The sequence below is a fragment of the Alternaria hordeiaustralica genome, assembly GCF_023758085.1.
Source record: "Alternaria hordeiaustralica strain BMP 2776 chromosome Unknown scaffold_45, whole genome shotgun sequence".
Lineage (NCBI taxonomy): Eukaryota > Fungi > Ascomycota > Dothideomycetes > Pleosporales > Pleosporaceae > Alternaria > Alternaria hordeiaustralica.
The window spans coordinates 1-22,770 of record NW_026056817.1 but is presented as its reverse complement, the minus strand read 5'-3'; the positions used below and the strand labels follow the sequence as shown (position 1 = coordinate 22,770).

The following is a 22,770-nucleotide window of genomic DNA, read 5'->3' as shown; positions in this document are numbered from 1 at the left end:
TTCCTCCGCTGGACCAAACTCCATTTCAGAGATATGCTCAATATACCCGACACGGGTTCTGGTCACGTCACGCAAGACTTGCGGTTCGTTGCGCCGGAGGGCGATGATGGGTATACGCATACGCACGACAAGAAAGAAGAAGGAAAAGAAACGAGCAAAGGGTTGATGCCGAAATACCTCTACACGTGCCTGATGGATGACATTGCGTTTCTAAAGACAGAAGCATACATGGGTGTCAGTCGAAGACTGAACCTGGAAAAGAGCAGGACGTTAGAGGAGGGGGAGGTGGGCGTGGGGTTTCTGGAAGAGGAGGGAGAAGGAGAGGAGAAGATGGTGTTTGATATCGTGGATGCCCAATTCGCTGTGTATGAAGAAGTAGGGGGGTTGGGAAGGGAAGGTGAGATGCCGTTTCAACGTCTACCAAAGCATCTCGCTTCGCGAATGGGCGCAGCGCCGAAATCTGTGCTTGTTGCTGTGAATTTGGATGTTCCATTTGTGCCGCGGGCTCTTCACGACTCTCTCCTTGCTCGCTTCAAGGCTGTTGTTCCGCCGGCTCTGAAGCCGTACTCGTCGTTGTATAAATGGGCGGGGGTGGAGGCGCAGCCGGATTCTCATCCGTTGATTGGTAAGGATGGGAGGGGAGAGTGGATGGTGTTGCTTTTGTTGGTTGATGAGGAGGGGGAGACGTTGGTCAGAGGGCATGCTGTTATGTTGGTGGAAGGGTGGGTTGAGCAGGAGAGGGGCAAGGTGGGGGATGGGCGGATCGAGTTTGGGGTTTGGGAAGGAGAGGTTTTTATGGGTTGATTGAGAAGGCCCTCGTTGTCTAGTCTAGGGCGAATTGGGTTGGTTGAGATGCTGGTGGAGGATGTAGGTATGCTTCACAATCTTTCCATGTGTGCGTTATGCCAGATAATAATGACACTTTGCAATATGGTTTCCCGCTGTCTTCACTTGGTGTCGTAGATATCACCGATGCTCAATATACAATGCGCGCAGGAGGTAGGACGTGAAGTTTAGTTGTGTTGTGAGCCCGTGGATCCCTGAGCGTCGATCGTGAGGGGTGACATCACCCCGCATCAACGGAGCTACCTACACACCGCCGTGAGCACAAACCCGATGTCTCTATCATTCTCCCTTTCCACACCCAACATTGAGGTCTGCCCAGGGTCCTGCAACATGTCACCGATATCAGAATCTCATACAGCCTTGTCAAGGACAGAGAATGGAGTCTTTGATGTCGCGCCAAAAACTGATTGGCAAAAGTCCACGTTAGTCGCGTTATGCCCTGCGTCAAGGCATCACATACTGACATCAAATAGCGTCGAGCGCAATGCGCTCGAATCGCCTCTATTGCGTCTACCCCGTGAACTGCGCGATCTCATATGGACCTTTACCTTTACGGGAACTGCAAAACCCGCTTGCAAGGAGGTTTCCCGATACTCTCCATTCCGCGTCCTTACGGTATGCCGACAAATCTACACCGAAGCTATCAGTCTGGCGGGTCCATTCCTTACCTGGTCTTTCATATGCCTGCGAGACTACGAATCCTTCTTCTGGGACATAATATATAGTGAAGGACCAAAGCACAAGATCCGCTTAGTACACTCCATCCAGATTGGCGTCGATCCTTCGGATCTATACATGCTAGCCCAGATAGTAGATCCGGGGACTGACGATGATGTGGATGATGAAACGGGCGAATACCGTCCCACGCTCCGTGCTTTCGAGAATCTAACGCATGTGGAACTACTACTGTCCGCTACGGGGTTCTTTGCGGATTCTGATAACGAAGACGACGAGGAAGCTGAAGAGGTCGAGCCAACCCGGTATGAGAGCGAATATATCGAGGAATCCAGAGTCAACTTCACCAAAACTATGGAACGGAAGCTTCCTAGTGTGCGTGTAACGTACAAGGATTTCGATGACAGCTCGGCAATGAAAAGGTTCTGGACAACGCAAGATCCCAAGGAGTTGATTCTGCGGACGTCCTCTGGTCGGTGAGAACAACAAACGGCTTTGGGATCTTGAGTCATCGCATAGAGTGTTTTCTCTTATGTCGGCTCCTTGTCGGAATGGAAACGGGCAAGACTAGCGAGGGATCGCAAAAGCAATGGCGGATTTCGCTTCCACCTGCACTTCGTGTCCTCATGTTCATAGCCGCGGGAAAGGTCTTGAGTGCGCGCTGTCCGGAATGTGGTGGCGATTGGTCATGTTCGTTTGTAGAGCTGCCCAGACACAGTTTCGCCGACCTCGATAGAGTTGTCAAAAAGACTAGTTGGAGGTCTTCTCGAAAGATCTGGAACGCATCATAGACATTCAGAGTGATTGATAGCACGTAGTTGACATGCACGGCAATGATGAGTACATCATGAGATCTCACCTCAACAAACCGTGACAAGCTATCGCTAGGGTACTTGGTACGCATCAAAGACCTTCTTATGCTCCAACCGAGGCTTCCGCTGGGTGATTCTTTACGTTAGTCGTGCGATAGAAACAAGCTTTCGGTTCTGGATGAGCGAAGACACGGCTGAGCGCTGAAAAGTTTGCAAATAACGTATGTGCGGGCAGGCCTGGAAAGATATTCTAGTCTCGCGACGGCGTTCCTCTCAAGTTCTCGAGAGCAAAGGTCTGACATGTGAACAGACAGTAAACTCATTGTCATGATATCGTTCGTCCGCAAGTAGGCGAAGTATACGAAAACGGACTCCGACTGTTGCCTGCCACAGAACCGAGGTAGAGCAACGCGGTAGAAACGACGGCTTACCAGGTCACCGGACACGACATTGCAGTAGCAGCGGGAGCCACAGCTGAGGCTCGTCGTATTTCCATGGGTCTAGCAGAGGCCAAGCTTTCGCGTCTGGCTGAGCGGACTTGGCAATCTGCAAGCCATTATTGAACGAGGCGACATTCTCGAACAGCATCGGTGAGACCAGAATGGAAAAGTGCCGCAGAAGTCCCATCTAGTCCTTCGCTACTGCACACTGACAGCCTCAGCTTATCGGACTTGAGAAAATGGCGGCGCCATTGCGAAGACAGCGAAGCAACACGATGGTAGCAGAGACGACGTGGAATTTTCCCATGCAGTGTCAACATTTGCATGCCACGAGTCTATTGGAAGGTTGACAGCGGTTTGTACGAAGGCGTGGAGAGACATCAGAGGCGATACTGCTGACAGGGGTCTGCTGGGGAACAGGGCCCCCGATTTAGTATCACCCTTCTCGCGTGTCCAAGTGCCGTCGCGGGGTGGTCTCGCAGGGGTAAGCGGATGGATGTCGACTTAGCGGGAATTTTCCCATGCTAGATATTTTCCGACGCTGTGCCATGGTCGAGCTCAGCTCGGAATCAATTGCGAAGTAGGTGTGAAGGACAGACTCCACTCTGATATAGCAATGGCATGATCTTGCTACTGTTAGTCCGCGATCGGACCAGGGTGGTGGTCTTCTCGTTCCACCATGTTCTGATCCCAGCGTAGTGCGACAGCTACCTAGGTATTCCAGACAATGATCGCTGCGCGGTCCTACGTGGACGTGATAGTAAGAACGCGACATCCAGTGTTGAGGCTTGACATTGGGCGCAAGGCTATCGGCAGAATCAGATCCTTTTTGTTTATTTTCCTGGGTCAACTCCAGTTCGGCGACGCAGTTGTTTTGGCGGATTGTGACGGGAGGGAATTTGAAGCTCGTACACGTGATGGTACGACTTGACCAATGGTGAAGCGGTGTAATGAAAAGGGAAGACACGAGCCGTGCATTCGGCATGCATGAATTCCGCGCTGATGCTGCATTACGGGGTAGCTGAGGTTAAGCTGTGGAGAGGCGTGGTGGCTTGGAGGGCTTCGAATGACAGGCTGAGCGACCTCGGGATCTCCACGCCAAGGCCGACGGGCGCTAGCTTAGCGCCGATCGCAGCTTGGTCACAGTCCAGACCTCCCTTTCCGCAGCCTCCCTTCAAACTTCTCCGCTTGCGATGAACACACACACACACAGCACCGGCACACTGGCAAGCAGTCCCCCGGACGTGGAACTGCTATTCCTGGATCGACGGGACTCCTAAACAAGCCTGGCCAAGTTGACCGGTCTCTCGCGTACCACGATGCACTAGCAATTAGCGCCTCACAGCTCACACGCTGGCAACAATGTTCAGCCCTAGCAGGGCGAGACTGCTACGAAAGTTCTCATGGAGGGCCTGAATCGTGTTGACCGCTCGTACCCAGCCGTCGTCTAGGCATGTAGAGCGCCATCCGTAAACGAAGACCTTCCTGACTACACCTTTCCGAGTTGAGACTGTCGGTCTTCCCGAAACAGACTCTGCAACTCGTTCGTTGCTCACTTTGCCTACTGATTCCGTCACGTGGTCGTGGTGAAGAGCAGGGAAGACCTGGGATTCTCGTGGTCGAGAAGATTCAGATGAGTCAAGATTGAGTTCAGCATCACCTACTCATATGCACCATTCGGAGATACTGATCGAATTCATCCCGCACTTGTAAATGGAGTAGTCTCTCATGTTGTTCCGTCAGCATGGGCTAGTCATCCTACTGGTCGCCAAGACTCATCAGCTTTCGCTCATCGCCTAGCTCTTGCTCATACCAAGCCTCTCAAGCCATGTCTAGGCATGGATCCCATATTCTCGGCCTTTCCAGGCAGTGGCTTGAAGCAGACTACGATATGGTGAATATCGACACACTCAGGCAACAGTAGCGAGAACGCCGAATGGCGTCTCCTGCCGGCCCTAGACTTCACATACCATTCTTGTGGGAGTACACTTGCCACCATGAGGGATGGTGGGAACGGGGGTCTGGCCGGATACCATGAAGCAGGCGTATTCGAGACCTTTTAACTCCTGTATACCATGAGATGGGGATGTATAAAGTGTTCCAAGACGCCAGTGTACAACAGAGCATCAGCCCAATTCACTCATATCTGCTCATCTCCTGTTCTTCATCCGCCTTCACTACGCCATGAAGAACTATCTTTCCATTGGAATCACAGCCCTCTTGGCATCGCAAGCACTTGCTGGCGACGACGAGTGGCTCAGCCCAGTCTACAAGCAGATTTTTCAGAACCCGCTTCCTATCCCCCAGGATAAGGCCAAGTCGTACACCTACCGAAACAAGACGACAGGGAATGAGATTGACTTCTACGAGGTCGATGTGAAGCCATTCACACAACAAGTCTACCCTGGGCTTAAGCCTGCCAACCTTGTTGGATACGATGGAGTATCACCTGGTCCCACTTTCCGCATGACCAAAGGTCGTGAAGCCATTGTTCGATTCAAGAACCACGGCCCTAAGGACCTTTCGGTGCATCTTCATGGTTCATACAGCCGAGCACCTTTCGATGGATGGGCTGAGGACACTACCAAGAACGGACAATACAAGGACTATTGTGAGCACCGGCTGTCACTGGCATTATGCCACATGAATGCTAATAATTCTAGACTACCCCAACAAGCAGAGTGCGCGAACTTTGTGGTACCACGACCATGCCATTCATCACACTGCGGAGAACGCCTACTTCGGACAAGCGGGCTTCTACATTCTCCATGACCCTGCTGAGGATGAATTAAAACTTCCTTCGGGCTCATACGATGTGCCTCTGGCACTGGCCTCAAAGCAGTACAACAGTGACGGCACGCTTTTTGATCCAGCAAGTGAGACCGTTTCTCTCTGGGGCGACGTCATCCACGTCAACGGCCAACCATGGCCTTACATGAAGGTGGAGCCACGCAAATACCGCTTCAGGGTGCTCAACACAGCCATCAGCCGTGCCTTCAAGCTCACTCTTGAGGACCCTTCAGCCAAGAAGGTTCCATTCAATGTCATCGCTGCAGACACTGGTCTCATGTCCAAGCCTGTGCCGACTGACAACCTTGAGATCTCAATGGCTGAACGCTGGGAGATTGTCGTCGACTTCAGCGCATATTCCGGAAAGAACGTAACGATGAAGAATGCGCGCGACGTACAAGCAGACGAGGACTACAACAGCACTGACAAGGTCATGCGATTTGTTGTCGGTTCCACCGTCTCCAGCACCGCCGGTAACGGCGCTCTCCCAGGCTCTCTGCGTACAGTACCTTTCCCACCCAAGAAGAGTGGCATCGACAGGAGCTTCAAATTTGGACGCACCGGCGGAGAATGGACCGTCAACGGCGTCACCTTTGCCGACGTTAACAACCGCATCCTCGCAAAGCCCCAACGCGGCGCTGTCGAAGTCTGGGAGCTTGAGAATTCATCCGGCGGCTGGAGCCATCCAGTGCATATCCATCTCGTCGACTTCCAGATCTTGAGCCGCACAGGAGGTAAACGAAGTGTTCTTCCCTACGAACGAGAAGCTTTGAAGGACGTCGTCTTGCTTGGTACCAACGAGAAGGTTACCGTCATCGCCCGCTACGCCCCATACGATGGTGTATACATGTTCCACTGCCACAACCTCATCCACGAGGACCACGACATGATGGCTGCTTTCAACGTCACCAGCCTTGCCAACTTCGGCTACCCCGAAACAACCAAGTTCATTGACCCGATGGAGGAGAAGTACCGCTCCAAGGATATCAATAAATACGACGACGAGCACATCGATGAGAAGTGCGCTGAGCTTGAGGCTCTGGAGGCTTACACAGAACCTGAAAAGGTTGAGCAGGCGCTTGTGGAATACTGGGCCAATGGAGGCAAGGGACCTAGCACGCTAGTCACCAGCACTCGACCAGCTTCTTCTTCTTCGTCCTCGTCCGCTGCGACATCGCAGACAACTGATTCACCACCGTCTGTAGCTAAAATTACTTCTTCCACTGCGACGATCACTTCAGCACCCAAGACGACCACCTCAAGTACGAAAAGGGATGACAAGAAGACATCGACATCTTCTACCAGGAGGAGATAGATGACGGCGTCAGGATTTTATGGCGCTGCATTTCTTTTTGTACATAAAATTCCAAGGCGTTCTAGAGGCTGGTTTGATACATATCATGACGACACGACATTCCTTAGATAACGAGATCATTTCAACGATATTCTGTCTTTCACTGCACTCGCACTTTCAGCCTGCTGATGTGAACATGTGGCCCACGCAGAAACAGTACGGCTGAAACCATCGCAAGATGCATGCTCGGCGATGCCCTTATCAACGACCACTAGCTTTTGAGATTGAAGAAGGAACTTGTCCGACGCGCCTATACAAGGCTATCAGTAACGCCCCTCCATAGCTCTTCTCACGATTGCCTTCGAACCCCACCCAGCATGAAACCTAGAGAGGGCGTTGAACATCCTGCTCTCCTCTTTACTCCCGCCAAAGTCCCAATTCTTGTACAAATTCTCAGCAGCAGCAGGCCCCAAATTATCTGGGTCAACGTTGCGCCCAGGGTGCCCGAATATGTCGCGGCCACTGAAAAAGTTCACTGCACTCCAATACTCGCCGATCTGAGGTTCCTTTTCCGTGTTGACTAGGTTCGCAATGCAGACATCGCCGGCCCAGGTCTTTTCGCCTGGCTTGGTTCTCACAGGTCGCATGTAGTGCTTTTGCATAATGTTGTAGACTTCGCGGAGCTGATCCATTCTCTTCGCTGGGAGACTTGGCTGTCGTTGGCGTAGTTTAGTCTCGTTGGCGATGAGTGTCAGAAGGCGAAGAGCGACATCTGGCGCCAAGGTGGATGCATTCACTGATCCCTTTTTAAAGTCTTTCTCGAAAACAGGGTCGTTCCGAAACATCTCAAGAATCTCCAAAAGGATGTCGGTACAGAGGAGGACAAACTTCGGCGTGCAGAAGTTGAGATTAACGACATCCGCTTCGAGCCATAACATGACCGACCGCAAGGCTGGAAGCGGATCCCACGTGTTATCAAATTCGTGGAAGTACAGCCTATGGTAAGTCGAGCCATCGGGAGTACGTGCATCATCTGGCCAGTTGAACAGCTTTATTCGCTCATTTTCTTGCTTCTTATCGCGAAAGCTGTTTAGGAAGTGACGAGTCGACTCGTCGGCTTCCTTCGGAAGCAATGGATGTTCGCGAAAATCGAATCGATTTCCTAACACAGCATCCGTATCGGAAGGACTGCGAATACATCTGCTCTGCATGAGGCGTTTCCCGATCTTGCTAATCGTACGGTACGAGTGGCCGCCAATTGCATCAGTTGCACCCCGCATGACGAGTTCAAGTTGCCTCTGAGCTTCGTCGATATCCTGGGGAATCTTTCCGTAGAAAAACCTTTCCAGATCCTGTCGTTGGATGAAGAACTCCATATCAGGAAAGTGCGGAGCATCAGGGAACAGATTGCGGCATATGTTGTACAGATGAGCAACGCTGAGTACGTGATAATAGTCCTCGTCGTGACGTATTGTGAACTTACGCACGTAAAGTCTTAGCACGTATATGAGGACGCCACATCTAAGGTGATGGCGGCGCCAGAACAGGCCTTTCTCGTAAACCAAAGACACCAATGGAACGAGATCGTCGTCTGTAAATGACATCCCTTCCACAGCTTCTTGTAGGTAATAGACAGCTCCGTCGCTGCAGCCCAGTAGTTTGCTTTGCGGTATATCCTCTATAGCTCCTTGTAGCATTTCGGTAACTCCATCTTCGAAAAGTATCGCTTTGAGGCTAGTCACGAGACGCTCGAATGCTTTAAAGTCCCCCTCTCTATGAACATCGACAAGTCTATTAGGATGCGTCTTGATCTCCTGAAGAATGATCGAGGTCTTTGTCACTTCTCGTCGTAGATCATTGTACGGGTTTCCCACAGAACCCTCGGGGAGGTCGTTAATGTCGAGTAGAATCTGCATAGCAAAGGTAACCCAGAAGGGTATTTTCCGTACTCTGAACATATGTCGGATACCACGTGTGACTTCATCTTCTGGGAGGAATCGTAAATATGTCGGCTGTTCATCCATAACGTAAATCGCTGAAGCCATGTCCCGTGCATCGAAAAAGTTTGGATGCATGACCAAATCCTCATACTGCCGTCTGAGATTGTGAAACAAGAACTCTGCTCTGGGCCGCGCTCGAGGAGCGCTCTTGACGTCGTGGAGAAGCTTCTTGAGACCATTGTACACAGGATAGAAGCAAAGCGAAGAATGTTGACCCAAGACGGTCAATGTAATGGCCATAGGAGAAGGCTTGATGAACGGCTCGAGGGGTCGCGTATGCCCTAGTTTCTTCCTCTTATTGGCCCGATGAAGGAGTAAAGCAGGTAGGCACCAAACGGGGTATTTGTCCACGGGATACTGACGAGGGCGTGATAGACTTTGGTCAAACTCGTATTCTTTCTGTCGCACGATGTTGATCGCTGTATTGGTAACAAACGCTTTGGTCGTGATATCAGACCCGCCCGCCCAGCGTTTCAAGACATAGTTCCGGATCGACTGCATCTCCTTCAAGAAAGTTATGATATCAAGGAAGAAGTTTTCTTCCAAACTCTCATCGTTCAGATTGATCTCCACTGATGGGACAGATGGCAGATCTCCCACAACAATGGGCGGCTCGGTATCTTCCTCGTCATCTTCGGTCGTGTCCTGTAAGTCCAATTTGGCAAACTCTACCTCCAATGCGGTTGTCCTCGAAGACGCCGGTGTTGCGTTTGTCTGCTTATTCTCCGGCTTGGGTGTATACGGTCGCAAGATATCTAGTGTTCTTTGAAGGCGCGAAACGAAAGCATCATGCTGCTGATCCGCATCTGGGTCGCAACTTTTGAGTCGATACCAGGCCGTCACTTCTCGCCTGAACCGAATAGCTCGAACAAGGATGGTGAGTATGAATGATGGTATGGGTGTTTTCTTGGAGTTTTCCGCGATACACCTCGCCATTGGCTCAAAGTCGCGTTCTGCAACCTCATAATCCTTGGAGTTGTTGGAAGGTGTCGGTACAAAACCGCATTTCAGTGAACTCTTCAGAAGATATCCTGCGATGTATTTGGTGTCGCGCTTATACTCGCTGCGGTTGTATTCTGTTTCTGGCGGTAGCTTCATGATCAAGATTGCTGCCAACATAAGTACGGGCAAAGCACAATGGTATGAGAAGACATTACTGTGGCGGGTCACAGACTGTCATGCGAATTCAGAAGTGTTTTGTTGGAGGGAGAAATGAAATAGTGGTAGGAATCCTAAAGATACAGGATCAGCTCCAAACCGATCTAGGAGTGAAGAAAGGCACACAAATCTCGATGCAGCGTATGTGTTGAGGATAGTGGAGTGAGCGCCTTCGGATGACGCGGGACAATTCCTAGGTCCAGCGCCAAGGCGTCAGTGCAGACCGCCATGCGGAGACCCCAACCAGAGTTTCGAATTGTGAGCGAGTCCAACCCCTTCATAGCCAATTCACCAAAATGACGAATCTGGATATGCTGCTGCTCAAAGGAGCCTCTGCGAGCAATCCAGAGGAGGGTCTCCAAGAATTGCGCTACACAATCTTGACCGAAGGCATTCCCGCCAACAGCGAGGGCATGGTATGTTCTCCACACTACCCCATGCGATCACACTGCGCATGGGCGCAATCTAGAACCGCTCAATGGATTCTGTATACTAATTTCTACCGGTCCAGTCCGAGCTGCGCATATACATCTGGCTCATCCTACTCAACGCGCCTCCTCTCCGCACCGACGTATACCTCGATCTCGTCCGTCAAGGCGCCTCCCCCGCGCACGCCAAAATCCAAAACGATACCTTCCGCACCTTCCAGGGAGATCCCCTTTTCCGACGACGCGTCACTCAGAACAGCATTACGCGTGTGCTCAACGCCGTCGCGTGGAGGCTGAACGATGCGCACGAAGCACGCGTCAATGGCTGGCAGTCCCCACCAACACTATCCGAGTTCGGCGGTAGTCCAGATACCTCGATGATGTCGCGGCATTCCCTCACTGCGGGTACGCGTACAGAGGCGTCGACTACGAACGATGCGGAGCAGATTGGTTACGTGCAGGGCATGAATGTGCTCTGTGGGCCGTTCCTGTACGCGGCGAGGAGTGAAGTCGAGGCTTTCACGGGCTTTGAACGGCTCATAACATACGAGTGCCCGGGCTATGTGAGGGGATCGATGGAGGGTGTGCACAAAGGTCTCGCGTTGGTGGACAGGGTGCTAGAGGTGGTCGACCCTAAGCTGTATGGCCATCTTATGGCACACCACATGGAAGCCAAGATCTACGCTTTCGCATCCGTCCTCACCATGTGCGCGTGTACACCCCCGTTGCCAGAGGTGCTACAGCTTTGGGACTTCCTTTTCGCATACGGACCACATCTGAACATTCTGTGCATTGTGGCCCAGTTGGTTCTAATCCGTGGGGATATCCTGAATAGCCCGAGGTGAGTACAAGCTCCACACATATTCGAAGCAAGACTGACGTGTTTATAGTCCCAATACGATCCTACGTAACCTACCTGGTCTTAACGCTCAGAAGATTGTCGCCGTGGCTATGAGCTTCGCCGGCAAGATACCTGAGGACATGTACGCTGAGATCATCAACCACGCAAAGTGAGCTGGCGCAGAACGGGGAGGACGAGATATGACGCTGCGATTATGATGTATGATACGACCTAACGATTAGATGATACCCACGAGAGATGGCTTGCAAATAGCAATGTATGAATTTCACGATTAGAAAACGATTCTTCTAGTTATAATGCTGTTGAACACTATGTGCATGCGAGTAAATGCGGGATTGCTGTCACTACGATCACTGCAACACTCATGGAATGTCAGCATCATCGTCATCCCCACCAAAGCCAAAGCTAAACCCTCCGACTTCTTCCTCCTCGTCTCCCTTCGTCAGCTGCTCCCACTTGCCCTTCCCCTTCTTCCCTTTCCTTTCTAACTCCGCGAGGCCCTCCTCCAGCAACTCGGGGTGTTGTTCCTGCAGCCTCTCGACGAAGAGCTCATATGCACGATCGCAAACGTCCTCCTTGAACCCGCTTACTTCGCCGCGCTGGTCACGCAGGAAGCCTAGTACATCAGGCAATTTCTTGCGGGGTACAAAGTTCTGCGTCAAAGCGAGGCTGTCTTCGAGATTGAGCACTAGGTGGAACCAGCCGGACGGTACATGGAGTACTTCACCAGCGTAGCAGATGCCTTCTTTGCAGCCGGGCGTTTGGCGGGCGAGTTCATGGAAAGTGAGCATGTACTCTGCGATGCTGAGTGGAGAGGTGATCTCAGATTGATCGTCGCTAACGATGACACCGGGTGGAGGTTCGATGCCTGGGCCGGCGGGGAACATGAGCCAGTACTTGCTGCCTGTCAGGACTGCGTTCCATGCCGAAGTTGCGTTTGGATCCTTGTGGAACGTAGAGCCGCTGCGTTTGGGACCCATGATCATCCATCGGCAGTCCGGCCGGTGTTCACCTAGGACACTAAAGAGATCGTCGCCGAAACATGTTGGGCTCCAATATGCGGCTTCCTTGGAATGCGGTGCCGCGGTGATGTCTACGCCGGTCTTCTCGGCGAAAGCGCGATCAAAGAGGTACAGGGGTGACTCGTCGGCGTTGTCGTGCATGTAGGACATGTATTTTTTCATAGGCCAGTCGACTGCTTCCGCGCGGAATTTGGTTTCTGGGAATTTCTCGAGGAGGTACTCTGGCGTCCAGGTACCGTATACAGGCCATTGCTTGACGGGTGTAGTGAGCACAAAGGGCTTGTCCACCCAAGTTTCGGCGTACTCTTCGTAAGTCAGATCTGATAGTCGGGCTATCTCATTTTGTTTCGGGATTTTGACCGCGTAGGAGTTCAGTTCTGTGTGGGCGCACTGAAATGGTCGATAAAGAGTGTCTGAGAAGAGGTTGGTGCATGATATTGAAGTGACGTGCTCTCTTGGGATCTTGAGGTAGGTTGCTCGCCAGGTTCCACGCCACTCAAAGTCTTCAGCTGGGGAGCTGTTTGATTGTTAGCGTTCGATTGGAAAAAGTGTGATTGTCTAGTATTTTCAACGCAAGCAAACGAGTGATGCATGTTGAGCCAGGTATAAAGCAGAAGCAACGCTCTATTCCGTTGGGAAAATGCAGTTTCGTATATACCACGAATTTACACCCAATCAACTCGAACAACGATCTTTCATTTTATCCTGGGGAAATATAGAACGCCCTGAAATGATTTTGTGTCCTGCACTTCCATAGCCGAGGCGCGGTCAGGCGTGCAGGCACAGTCATACCGATCCAAGAGAGTTTACAAGGAACGCCTTCCTTTACATACACCGCCTGACCGATTACATGACTGGACGATGACTGGAAACGTAGGAATGACTGTATACGAAAAAGATGGGGAATGCAGCTTGTTGTGTGCAGCAACCGTGGTACTCACCTTACGAACAAAGCCCGCCATAATTCGTCCAACCTCGTAAAGGCATACAAAGCGCGGCTTGTACTCCCCAAGCGTATCAGGACGTCAGCTTCGAATGACTCAAAGATGTGGCTCAGTAGTTCATCGGGTAAGCTGGCGAACAGTCCGCATCTCGATTTGATATTCTCGGACGCAGTATACGCATTACCGGCCGGCTTGATACCCAGAGGATGCGAGGGGACTGCGATTGCCGCCGCCGCCACATCATCGTCGTCGCGCTCGACTTCAGTCGCCACAGAAGTCTTGACTCTTTTCGAAGGTCGTGATTCGACAGTGGCAATGCCGGGGTGGTCCAGAATGCCGGGCGCCATGTCAAAGATGGACCGGGCACGATGCTTGGTGTTTGCTCAGCGCAGACGCTTTCAGGGCTGCAAGTGGTCTAGGAGGCAAACCAAGGGACAATGAACAGAGTCATAGGCTGACGCTGGAGCGAGCCAGTGGAAGTGAAGGCGGACCTAAGGTGGGAGCCGTGGGCGCATTTGAACTAGCGTGCTTTTGGCACTAGCACACTGCTGAGATTTTTTGTGGCCGACCTCTTAAGCCAAAAAGCGCCCACCTTCTCTGTCCCTCCATCACCAAATCCACCACACAACCAATACACACACTACCCTAGATACCCGTTTGATTCTCTTGCAGAGGATCTGGTATCTAGCTTTTACTACACAACTTTTACACACGCGGCGGCATCCAGAGGATCCTCCGCTTTAACCCCGCCACGAGCAACACTTCGACTACGGTCCCGCACCAGTAGTCGCTCCTTCCAGTCGCAATCATGGCTGACAAAGGTCTTGAGGACGTGCCCGAGGGTGAGTTGTGCCCCGAGTGCTGTCCCGCTGCTCCTCGACATTGCGCGCCCCGCAGTGCGAGGGCGGCGGCGACGATAGCCTCACCTGCAAACATTTCTGCAAGCCTACGCTAACCCACGCGCAGGCCAGATCGAGTCCAACTACGATGAGATCACCGACTCGTTCGACAACATGAACCTGAAGGCTGAGCTCCTCCGTGGAGTCTACGCCTACGGTTTCGAGCGCCCCTCTGCTATTCAGCAGCGCGCCATCATGCCCGTCATCAAGGGTACGTTTGCCCACCCCCACCACCGCACAACCCAGCAAGCGACTGACATATTTTAGGCAACGATGTCATCGCCCAGGCCCAGTCCGGTACCGGTAAGACGGCTACCTTCTCTATCTCGACCCTCCAGAAGATCGACTCCAACGTCAAGGCCTGCCAGGCGCTCATCCTCGCCCCCACCCGCGAGCTCGCTCAGCAGATCCAGAAGGTCGTTGTCGCCATCGGTGACTTCATGGACGTCCAGTGCCACGCCTGCATTGGTGGTACCAGCGTCCGTGACGACATGAAGGCCCTCCAGGACGGTCCCCAGGTCGTTGTCGGTACTCCCGGCCGTGTCCACGACATGATCCAGCGTCGTGTCCTGAAGACCGACCACATGAAGATGTTTGTCCTCGACGAGGCCGACGAGATGTTGTCTCGCGGTTTCACCGAGCAGATCTACGACATCTTCCAGCTGCTCCCCCAGTCCACCCAGGTCGTCCTTCTCTCCGCCACCATGCCCCAGGACGTCCTCGAGGTCACCACCAAGTTCATGCGCGACCCCGTCCGTATCCTTGTCAAGAAGGACGAGCTTACCCTTGAAGGTATCAAGCAGTTCTACATTGCCGTCGAGAAGGAGGACTGGAAGCTCGACACTCTGTCCGACTTGTACGAGACCGTCACCATCACCCAAGCTGTCATCTTCTGCAACACCCGCAGGAAGGTTGACTGGCTCACCGACAAGCTCACTGCCCGTGACTTCACTGTCTCGGCCATGCACGGTGACATGGACCAGGCCCAGCGTGATGTCATCATGAAGGAGTTCCGTTCCGGATCTTCCCGTGTCCTCATCGCGACTGACCTTCTGGCCCGTGGTATCGATGTCCAGCAGGTCTCCCTGGTCATCAACTACGACTTGCCCGCCAACCGCGAGAACTACATCCACCGCATCGGTCGTGGTGGACGTTTCGGACGTAAGGGTGTTGCCATCAACTTCGTCACCGCCGACGATGTCCGCATGATGCGCGAAATCGAGCAGTTCTACAGCACACAGATCGAGGAGATGCCCATGAACGTGGCTGGTAAGTGTTCATTAAATCCCTATACCTCAAGCCTGATTACTAACGTGCTCGACAGACCTCATCTAAGAAGTGGTGCTCTGCTATCTTCTCATCGCCGCCTCACTCTGCCCACTAACGCTTCAGTGGCGCATTGGATAGAGGCGGTGGTCTTCTAATACGAGTACGCCTGCACGGCCAGGGGTGCTCTCTGTTTGGTCCGGTTCAAAAGTGGTTCGAGGTAGGACGAGTAATCGTCCATACATCGCGGCATCTTGGCGTTGGTCTCTCATGTGCGAAATGATTTCCCTAAAAGAATGTCTGCATATGATAGACTTACGGTGCGTAGTTGATGGATGGGTCCTGTTTTGCAATTTCATGCTACTTTCCTATGTCCTCGAGGATCTGCTGCACGTCGTCAACGCATGCTCACGCGGTGGGATATGTAGCACTTCACCATGGCCACGCATGTCGATGATAACGATCGGGAGTTTCCTTTCATATAGAGATGCGATTCAATTGCATGAAAGTTACTTAACTTACTCTTCGCCATGCACCTGAGTGATGTGACTACTGTCCACGTCGACTAATGGCTGAAGTGACGATCTCCACACGGCATCTATTTAAGGCGCGGGAGATTCTGGGGCTGCCACGAGGCTCTTGCATGCCGCCTATCGATAACCTCGGTCCACGACCCCACTGAGCTTCACCTTCCCGACGCACGCGCATCCCATGAGACCGACAGCATGGCTCGCCCAAAGCAAAGCTATTGCGACAATGGCGCTTTCTCAAAGATCTGTTGTAAGTATTTTATACGATTGCGCTCCGCAGCAGGCCTTCGTCTTGCTAATACGCCCAACAGCGCGCCTTGGACCGCCTCCGAACGTATTCCCCTCCGCCTACGCAATGGTATAATTGCCCCCTTACGAGACGCGCGGCTGTCCTTATATTGCTCTTTCCGGATCGGCATGGGGAGCTCAAGGTGGTCCTCACGATGCGCAGCGCGCAGTTACGCAACTATGCGGGACAGGCTGCGCTGCCCGGAGGTACTGCATCACACATGGGAGTTGGGTTGGACGTGCATGCTGACACGGTTCAGGCAAAGCAGATACACTCGACGAGTCGCCGTGGGACGTCGCACGACGCGAAGCGGACGAAGAGATTGGGCTGCCCATGAATGAGGAGAAGCTTCGAGGATTTACCGTGGAGCACCTTTGCGAACTCCCTGCGAATCTCGCAAAGACCGAGCTCGGAGTGCGGCCCTGCGTAGCCTTTCTGCGTCCGGCAGAGACATCCTCCGACGTGCCCGCTTCCTCCGACACGAATGGTCTCTCTGTAGAAGAAAGGCTCATGCCGCGACTCGACCCCAGGGAAGTAGCAGCCGTCTTCACGGCGCCGTTTCACAACTTCCTGCGCAAAGGGTGGGAGGGTGAAGGCCCGCCACCAGTGCAGAAAGATGGTAGACCCGAGAAATGGTATCGAGGCTCTTGGACAGACTGGCACGAGTCACGCTGGCGAATGCACAATTTCTACATGCCACGACCCCCTCCATCTCCGACACTCCTACGTAAATCCGTGCGGTCCTCTCCGCCATCCACACCAGAACCTTCTTCGCATCAAACTTTACCTGATGGAGATGACCCTCGCCCAGAGCCTAGCGCAATCGACAGCCTCACCACGTTCAGAGTATTCGGCATGACAGCAAGAATACTAGTCGATGCGGCCCGAGTAGCATATGGTGAAGAGCCTGAATTCGAGCACAACAGCCACCACGGAGACGAAGAGATGATAGGGAGGTTATTGAAGATGGGCAGGCTCAGTGAAGTGAGGAAGAAAGGTGAGGTACTTACCCGCGAGGTACTGAAAGAAGCCAGTAAAATCTAGAAGATTAGAGATGGCGAAGTCAGCCAGACAATCGTACCATTATACGCCACGACATATCACAGATAACGGGGGAGGCATGATATAGGTAACCGCTACACTTTAATACTAACATGAAGTATCCACATTCTTCATTTATGCCTGTTTTGTCTTTCGAAGCCAAGGTCGCGATGTGGACCTCGCCCAGCGGCTTCCAAAGATACGAGGCGACAAGGCTCGTTGGGCACAGGGAAGGATACCGCTGCACGATCCATCTTGACACGATAAGATTTTTTACACATGGGCATCGTCGGGAAGGCGATGACATCGTATTACCACGGCGATTCGGGTGATCTCGGGCGTTTTCTTTTCAACCCGAGACCTCAGCGGCGTTACTTCAATGAGAGGATTCTGCAGCACATGCGAAAGCCAACCACACCAAGAAGCACCTCTCTGCATGAAACCGTGCCTCTACAGCATACCTGCCTGAAAAGCAATCAGTGAGCAACGCCTTTAAACGCTGCCAGACAAGGGGCCAGCGTAATTTCTCTACAACCAGTGACGACACACATGCATCCGCTTGGCGAACTCTTGTCTCTTCCGCAGTGCTCCGCGACGCGCCGTCCTGTCCGCCCGCGAGCGACGGAGTGCATTTTGTGATCATAGCGATGTTGACATGTGAAAAGCCCAACGATGGTCCTTGGCAGTGCACGGCGCAGCCCGCTTTTTAGCGTTCAGCCTCAGGCCCAGGTGTAGATCATCATCATCCGGCAGCTCTTGCCCCGTTGGCCATCTTCACATGCCCTTGTTCCTTCCTTGTCTCCGATCATTCACAATTTGCATCGCCTTTGGGCTCTGCGTATCATCGACGCACCGACGTACTCAGCACTGCCATGAACACTGGATCACGGCCCGATTGGTCGACTCAGGTCGGATTTGAAAAGACGTTGAGTGCACCGCCCACGCCCAGAGAGCAACTCATCATTACAGACCCACCGGACGCGACGCAGTGCGTGTAATCCACTCACAACGAAGACAAGCTGGAGTCGAAGTTCGAAGGCCCTCAATCAGTTCCCACCCTCTACAAGCAACCTCCAGGCTTGTACGCGCTCACCTTGCGGCGGCATCAACTATACGGGCAGGCTTCTGGAACGCACGTGGGGACTCGGCGCTTTTTGAGGAATGACGATAAGTCGAGATAGGCTTTTTGCCTAAGGCTTAGCCTTGGCCGAAGCAGAGTCAAACACCAGAGTGGAGCTTGGGCGAGGGTTCTGGCATTGTTGAGACAGCTTCGAGCTTCCACCCGATGATCTTGGCCCGACAAGCTTCGCACACACGCAAGCAATCAGAGCCGCCAGTGTCAAACTTCCCTCAACCTTATTTGCGTTCTAGTATGCGGCTGTGGCTTCATCGGGCTGCGAAACGGTGGCCCCTTGTTTGGTTGTGTCTTGCGCGGGATGCTTGGCAACGAAGCCGACGCAACGGGCTCCGCTTTAAGCGTTTCGTCATCCGTTTCGACGCCCCTTTTTGGCACCACGAATCACCGTCCCTCGACAGCTTGAGCCGCATCTTATTTTCTCGTTGCCCAGTCCATGTTCCGCGCTTAGCATGCCCTAGTCAAGTCGGAGGAATCCGGACCGCACCATCGCATGGTGATCCAGATTGGAGACCGCCATGGCCGTCGCCTAGGGGTTCTCTCAAGTCGAAGGGACTCTCCCTGCATTGCGGCGCGAAGCCGACGCCCGCGTCACAGCTATTCGGTCCTGCTGCCCTGAAAGCGATGCGTCAGGTTCGCTCTAGGCCCAAATATGACAGGTAAGATGTCTATGTATGACGGACATGAAGTAAGGAAGGACTCCCCAGTACTGTCAATCTGAGTGGACAACTGCAATATGGCAAATACGTGGATGCAGTGCACGAATACTTTCCATCATACACTGAGTTATCCACAGGGTACGCAAGCAGCATAGCCACGATGCAGATCATGGAAGGCGATAAGCATTCGTCTTGAATGTACTAAGCGACGGAAGCTAGCTCAACATCTTGGCGCATCGTGCACCGCCAAGGTGGAGTTACCATTCCTGGAACTAGATGAAGCGAAGAGGACCTCAGGTCGTTATCTAGGTGTACGTGCGCTGGCCGCTGCTCGGAGCTTATTCGACGCTTTGATGTGGATACCAGGAGGATGTACGCAACACTTCGTCCTCGCCAAGCACTCTGAGATCCCACCATGACTCCGTGGAGCCTCATTGACTAGCTGCCAGAGGTATTTGCGCTAGATTGGCACGCAGTTCGAAACAGGACCGATACTAGAGAGGCAGACCCATGCTGATCCCGCTCGGCGCGTGTTAATACACTGGTCTATTCCCGAGCATCGCCTCTCGGGTTTCTATCAAATTGCCCCGTGCAGGTCAATACTTGTCCCTATTGCGCGTTTTGTGGTCATAGTTTCTTTGGTTTCTTTCCTTTATTTGCCGTCTCTTCCGTCATTTAGTCTCTACGGTGCAGGACACCTATTCTATCATTTCAGCAATGGATACTCGCTACCAACCAGAAGGCCTGTCCTTTGGACCAAAAGACACCTTCAGCCCTAATTTCGAGAACAACGGTCAATTCCCTCTCCCACCAAACCAGCAGCAACCTCAATATGCACCTCCACCTCAGCCTCAGCATATGAGCCAGCAGTACGGCGGTCTACCTTCCGGACCTCGTATGCAGACTCCTCAGCAGCAAGGACAGTATGGTCTACCTTCTGGACCCCGTCAACATTCTCCTCAATCAAGTCGAGATGTGAACAACTACTCCCGCCTGTCCAACCCTCAACAGCAACAACAAACACCCGAGCAACAACAGCTACAGCCAAATCAGTACCAGCCGCAACCTCAGGTCGCACAACAGAACCAGTTCTCCTTTGAGTCCGGCGAGACTACTCGCACCAACACATGGGCAGCCAACTCACCAGCAGCAACACCTGCGCCTATGTACGCATCTAATGGAGGAGGCTACTTTCCCGGTCCGGTTGATGCTAATGGATACCGCATCGACACGAAGGAGAGGCAGCCAGAGCCAGAGAACCCTTTCAGGGACCAACCTCCTCAGTCGCCACCCCAGATGGACGATATCGATCTCGAGAAGCACAAGCATGCCGATGGCCACTCGGAATGGGACAAGCACACCAAGATCCCTGGCAGGAAGGATCCCAACCAGCCATACCTCACTTTCGGACAACGGCTCAAGCACTACACATGGGCGAACTACACCCTGACGATGGCTACTGGTGGTCTCGGCACGCTTATCGCCATCCAGCCCCATTCTTTCCCCGGCCTCATCACCATCGGCGCCGTTTTCTACATTCTCAACCTCATGCTGTTCACTGCCGTCACAATGACAATGGTCCTCCGCTTCACCAAGTACGCTGGATCCTTCAAGGAATCTATCAAACACGAACGTGAAGGACTCTTCCTCGGACCCTTCTTCCTGTCGATCGCTACAATCATTACCGGAACGCAGAAATATGTCATAGAAGCGTACGAGGAGGATCACCCGAATCGTGCGTGGGCGATCACTACCATGGCAGTCGCTTTCTGGGCATACACCTTCATCACTTTCTGCTTGGCTTCCTTCCAGTACTCGTTCCTGTTCTGCAGTCACACCTACAAGCTTACCAGCTTCATGCCCTCGTGGCTGCTCCCCATCTTCCCTATCATGCTTGCGGGTACAATCGCCTCGGTCATTGCCAAATCACAGCCCGTATCGTCCAGAATGCCTATCCTGGTTGCCGGACTTGGATGCCAGGGTCTTGGATTCACGGTTGCTATTCTCATGTATGCGCACTATATTGGTCGTCTGATGCAAGTCGGATACCCCGATCGTGAGCATCGAGGAGCCATGTTTATCGCTGTCGGACCGCCTTCTTTCACCTGCTTGGCCCTGATTGGTATGGCCAACGCTCTTCCTGACGACTTTGACTTGCAAGGCGATGGTCTTGTCGACGCGAAGCTACTCAGGACTTTGGCTCTCATTGTCGCGCTCTTCCTTTGGGTATTGGCTATGTGGTTCTTTATGATCACTCTCGTCGCCGTAAGTTCGCCACAGTGTCTCGTTCTATAACAATACTAACATCGGTTCCAGGTCATCAACTCGTGGGCTGTCTACTTCCATCTCGGATGGTGGGCCATGGTCTTCCCCAACACCGGATTCGTCATCGCCACCATCTCGATCGGCAACGCGCTGAAAGACGAAACGGTGCTCTTCGTGGGGAACGGCCTCACCATCGCCATCATCACGATGTGGTGCTTCGTCCTATTCAAACACGTACAGGCGATCTATGTCGCCGACATCATCTACCCCGGCATGGACGAAGACATTGCAGACCACTAGACGCCAAACCTAGTAATCTCAGCACCGTCGCTCCTCGCCAGGCGATTTCTGCTTTCAACTTCCTTCCCAACGGCGTTTCTCTTCGGTTTACGTTTCTCTCACTCGTTGTACCACCACGTATACGCCTGTCGTGAGTCTATCAAAAGCACCACGCTCCTTTTATACCCCCATGTTTCCGCCATCGCTTCTCCGTACCTTCTCCGAAGCCGCCAGCAGGTCTACAGGCTTCCCTCGTTTAGACACCACACTCTCCATCTCTATTCCAGCATTAGACCTAGGGCGCGCCAACAGACACTTGTAATGCACACACACACCATCACTCTTTGTATTCCCCGAGTTTTATCCATTTTACTCTCTATCCATCGGCTTTTGCATAGCGTCGGCGTCATAAAAAATCGGGAAGGGGCAACAGATACCACGGGCAATTTTTCTTATACATACTTCATTTCTCTCGACACGAAGTTTTGCGCTGCACTGCACTTTGATGGGGGCTGGAGGACGGGAGATATTGAAGGTAGTCAAGAGACCCGTTCCGATAGTTGTAGATAGCTTCCACAAACAATGTTCGAATGCATGCGCGCGTTTGTTGCTCTTTCCCACCATATTATCGTGTTTTCGCTCTTCGCTTTTCAAGGTTTCTTCCGTTTCCCGATGGCTTCGCAAGCTTAACAACCTCACAGCCAAATTGCGATCGGCCAGCTTACCATCTGCGTAACTTCCCGTCCTTAGGCAACTAACCGCCATCTCCATCATCATCAAAGAAACACAATTTCGCCACACACGCAGTTCAAACTCCCACAAGACAAGCACCAAAACAAAATTTCACTCCCATACGGCAGATAACACAGTAAATGAAACACCCCAACAGTCTCAGATCCTAGTGGCCGCGCCAGCCCTTCGCATCTCATTCAGCAAAAAAAGCTTGGCCCGCTTGGCGGAATTTCACATGCCTCTGCACTGTAACACGACGATTCAAATTGCCGCATATGGCCCGTGCGTTTTCGCGCTGCGCTCTGAGATAAGCGCTTTTGTTTGATGCGTGCGCGGGAGCCAAGACGGGCTTGGGGGGGCGCGTGGGATTTCATGTATGTGCATAGGGCTTGGTAGTTTGGGGG

At 52.7% G+C, this 22,770-nt stretch overlaps 8 protein-coding genes across 8 annotated transcripts; 6 read left to right on the top strand and 2 right to left on the bottom strand.

Annotated features, from left to right (window-relative positions):
- Positions 1-33: 33 nt before the first annotated feature.
- On the top strand, positions 34-2,001 carry J4E84_010700 (uncharacterized protein; the record flags this gene model as incomplete). The annotated part of the gene is made up of 2 exons (XM_049393255.1): positions 34-365; positions 1,320-2,001. The coding sequence occupies 2 exons, from the start codon at positions 34-36 to the stop codon at positions 1,999-2,001; spliced, it is 1,014 nt and encodes a 337-aa protein (XP_049238979.1).
- A 2,956-nt stretch (positions 2,002-4,957) lies between these two features.
- On the top strand, positions 4,958-6,878 carry J4E84_010699 (uncharacterized protein; the record flags this gene model as incomplete). Its single annotated transcript, XM_049393254.1, has 2 exons — positions 4,958-5,384; positions 5,437-6,878. 2 exons carry the CDS (start codon positions 4,958-4,960, stop codon positions 6,876-6,878), a joined length of 1,869 nt encoding a protein of 622 aa, XP_049238978.1.
- A 302-nt stretch (positions 6,879-7,180) lies between these two features.
- On the bottom strand, positions 7,181-9,976 carry J4E84_010698 (uncharacterized protein; the record flags this gene model as incomplete). Its single annotated transcript, XM_049393253.1, has 1 exon — positions 7,181-9,976. One exon carries the CDS (start codon positions 9,974-9,976, stop codon positions 7,181-7,183), a length of 2,796 nt encoding a protein of 931 aa, XP_049238977.1.
- A 335-nt stretch (positions 9,977-10,311) lies between these two features.
- Positions 10,312-11,457, top strand: J4E84_010697 (uncharacterized protein; the record flags this gene model as incomplete). Its single annotated transcript, XM_049393252.1, has 3 exons — positions 10,312-10,431; positions 10,527-11,284; positions 11,334-11,457. 3 exons carry the CDS (start codon positions 10,312-10,314, stop codon positions 11,455-11,457), a joined length of 1,002 nt encoding a protein of 333 aa, XP_049238976.1.
- A 210-nt stretch (positions 11,458-11,667) lies between these two features.
- Positions 11,668-13,618, bottom strand: J4E84_010696 (uncharacterized protein; the record flags this gene model as incomplete). The annotated part of the gene is made up of 2 exons (XM_049393251.1): positions 11,668-12,844; positions 13,269-13,618. 2 exons carry the CDS (start codon positions 13,616-13,618, stop codon positions 11,668-11,670), a joined length of 1,527 nt encoding a protein of 508 aa, XP_049238975.1.
- Positions 13,619-14,079: 461 nt separating this feature from the next.
- On the top strand, positions 14,080-15,505 carry TIF1 (translation initiation factor eIF4A; the record flags this gene model as incomplete). The annotated part of the gene is made up of 4 exons (XM_049393250.1): positions 14,080-14,113; positions 14,238-14,381; positions 14,438-15,439; positions 15,495-15,505. 4 exons carry the CDS (start codon positions 14,080-14,082, stop codon positions 15,503-15,505), a joined length of 1,191 nt encoding a protein of 396 aa, XP_049238974.1.
- Positions 15,506-16,147: 642 nt separating this feature from the next.
- On the top strand, positions 16,148-17,299 carry J4E84_010694 (uncharacterized protein; the record flags this gene model as incomplete). Its single annotated transcript, XM_049393249.1, has 3 exons — positions 16,148-16,216; positions 16,278-16,461; positions 16,515-17,299. The coding sequence occupies 3 exons, from the start codon at positions 16,148-16,150 to the stop codon at positions 17,297-17,299; spliced, it is 1,038 nt and encodes a 345-aa protein (XP_049238973.1).
- Positions 17,300-19,807: 2,508 nt separating this feature from the next.
- J4E84_010693 (uncharacterized protein) lies at positions 19,808-21,655 on the top strand (the record flags this gene model as incomplete). Its single annotated transcript, XM_049393248.1, has 2 exons — positions 19,808-21,355; positions 21,407-21,655. The coding sequence occupies 2 exons, from the start codon at positions 19,808-19,810 to the stop codon at positions 21,653-21,655; spliced, it is 1,797 nt and encodes a 598-aa protein (XP_049238972.1).
- Positions 21,656-22,770: the final 1,115 nt, after the last annotated feature.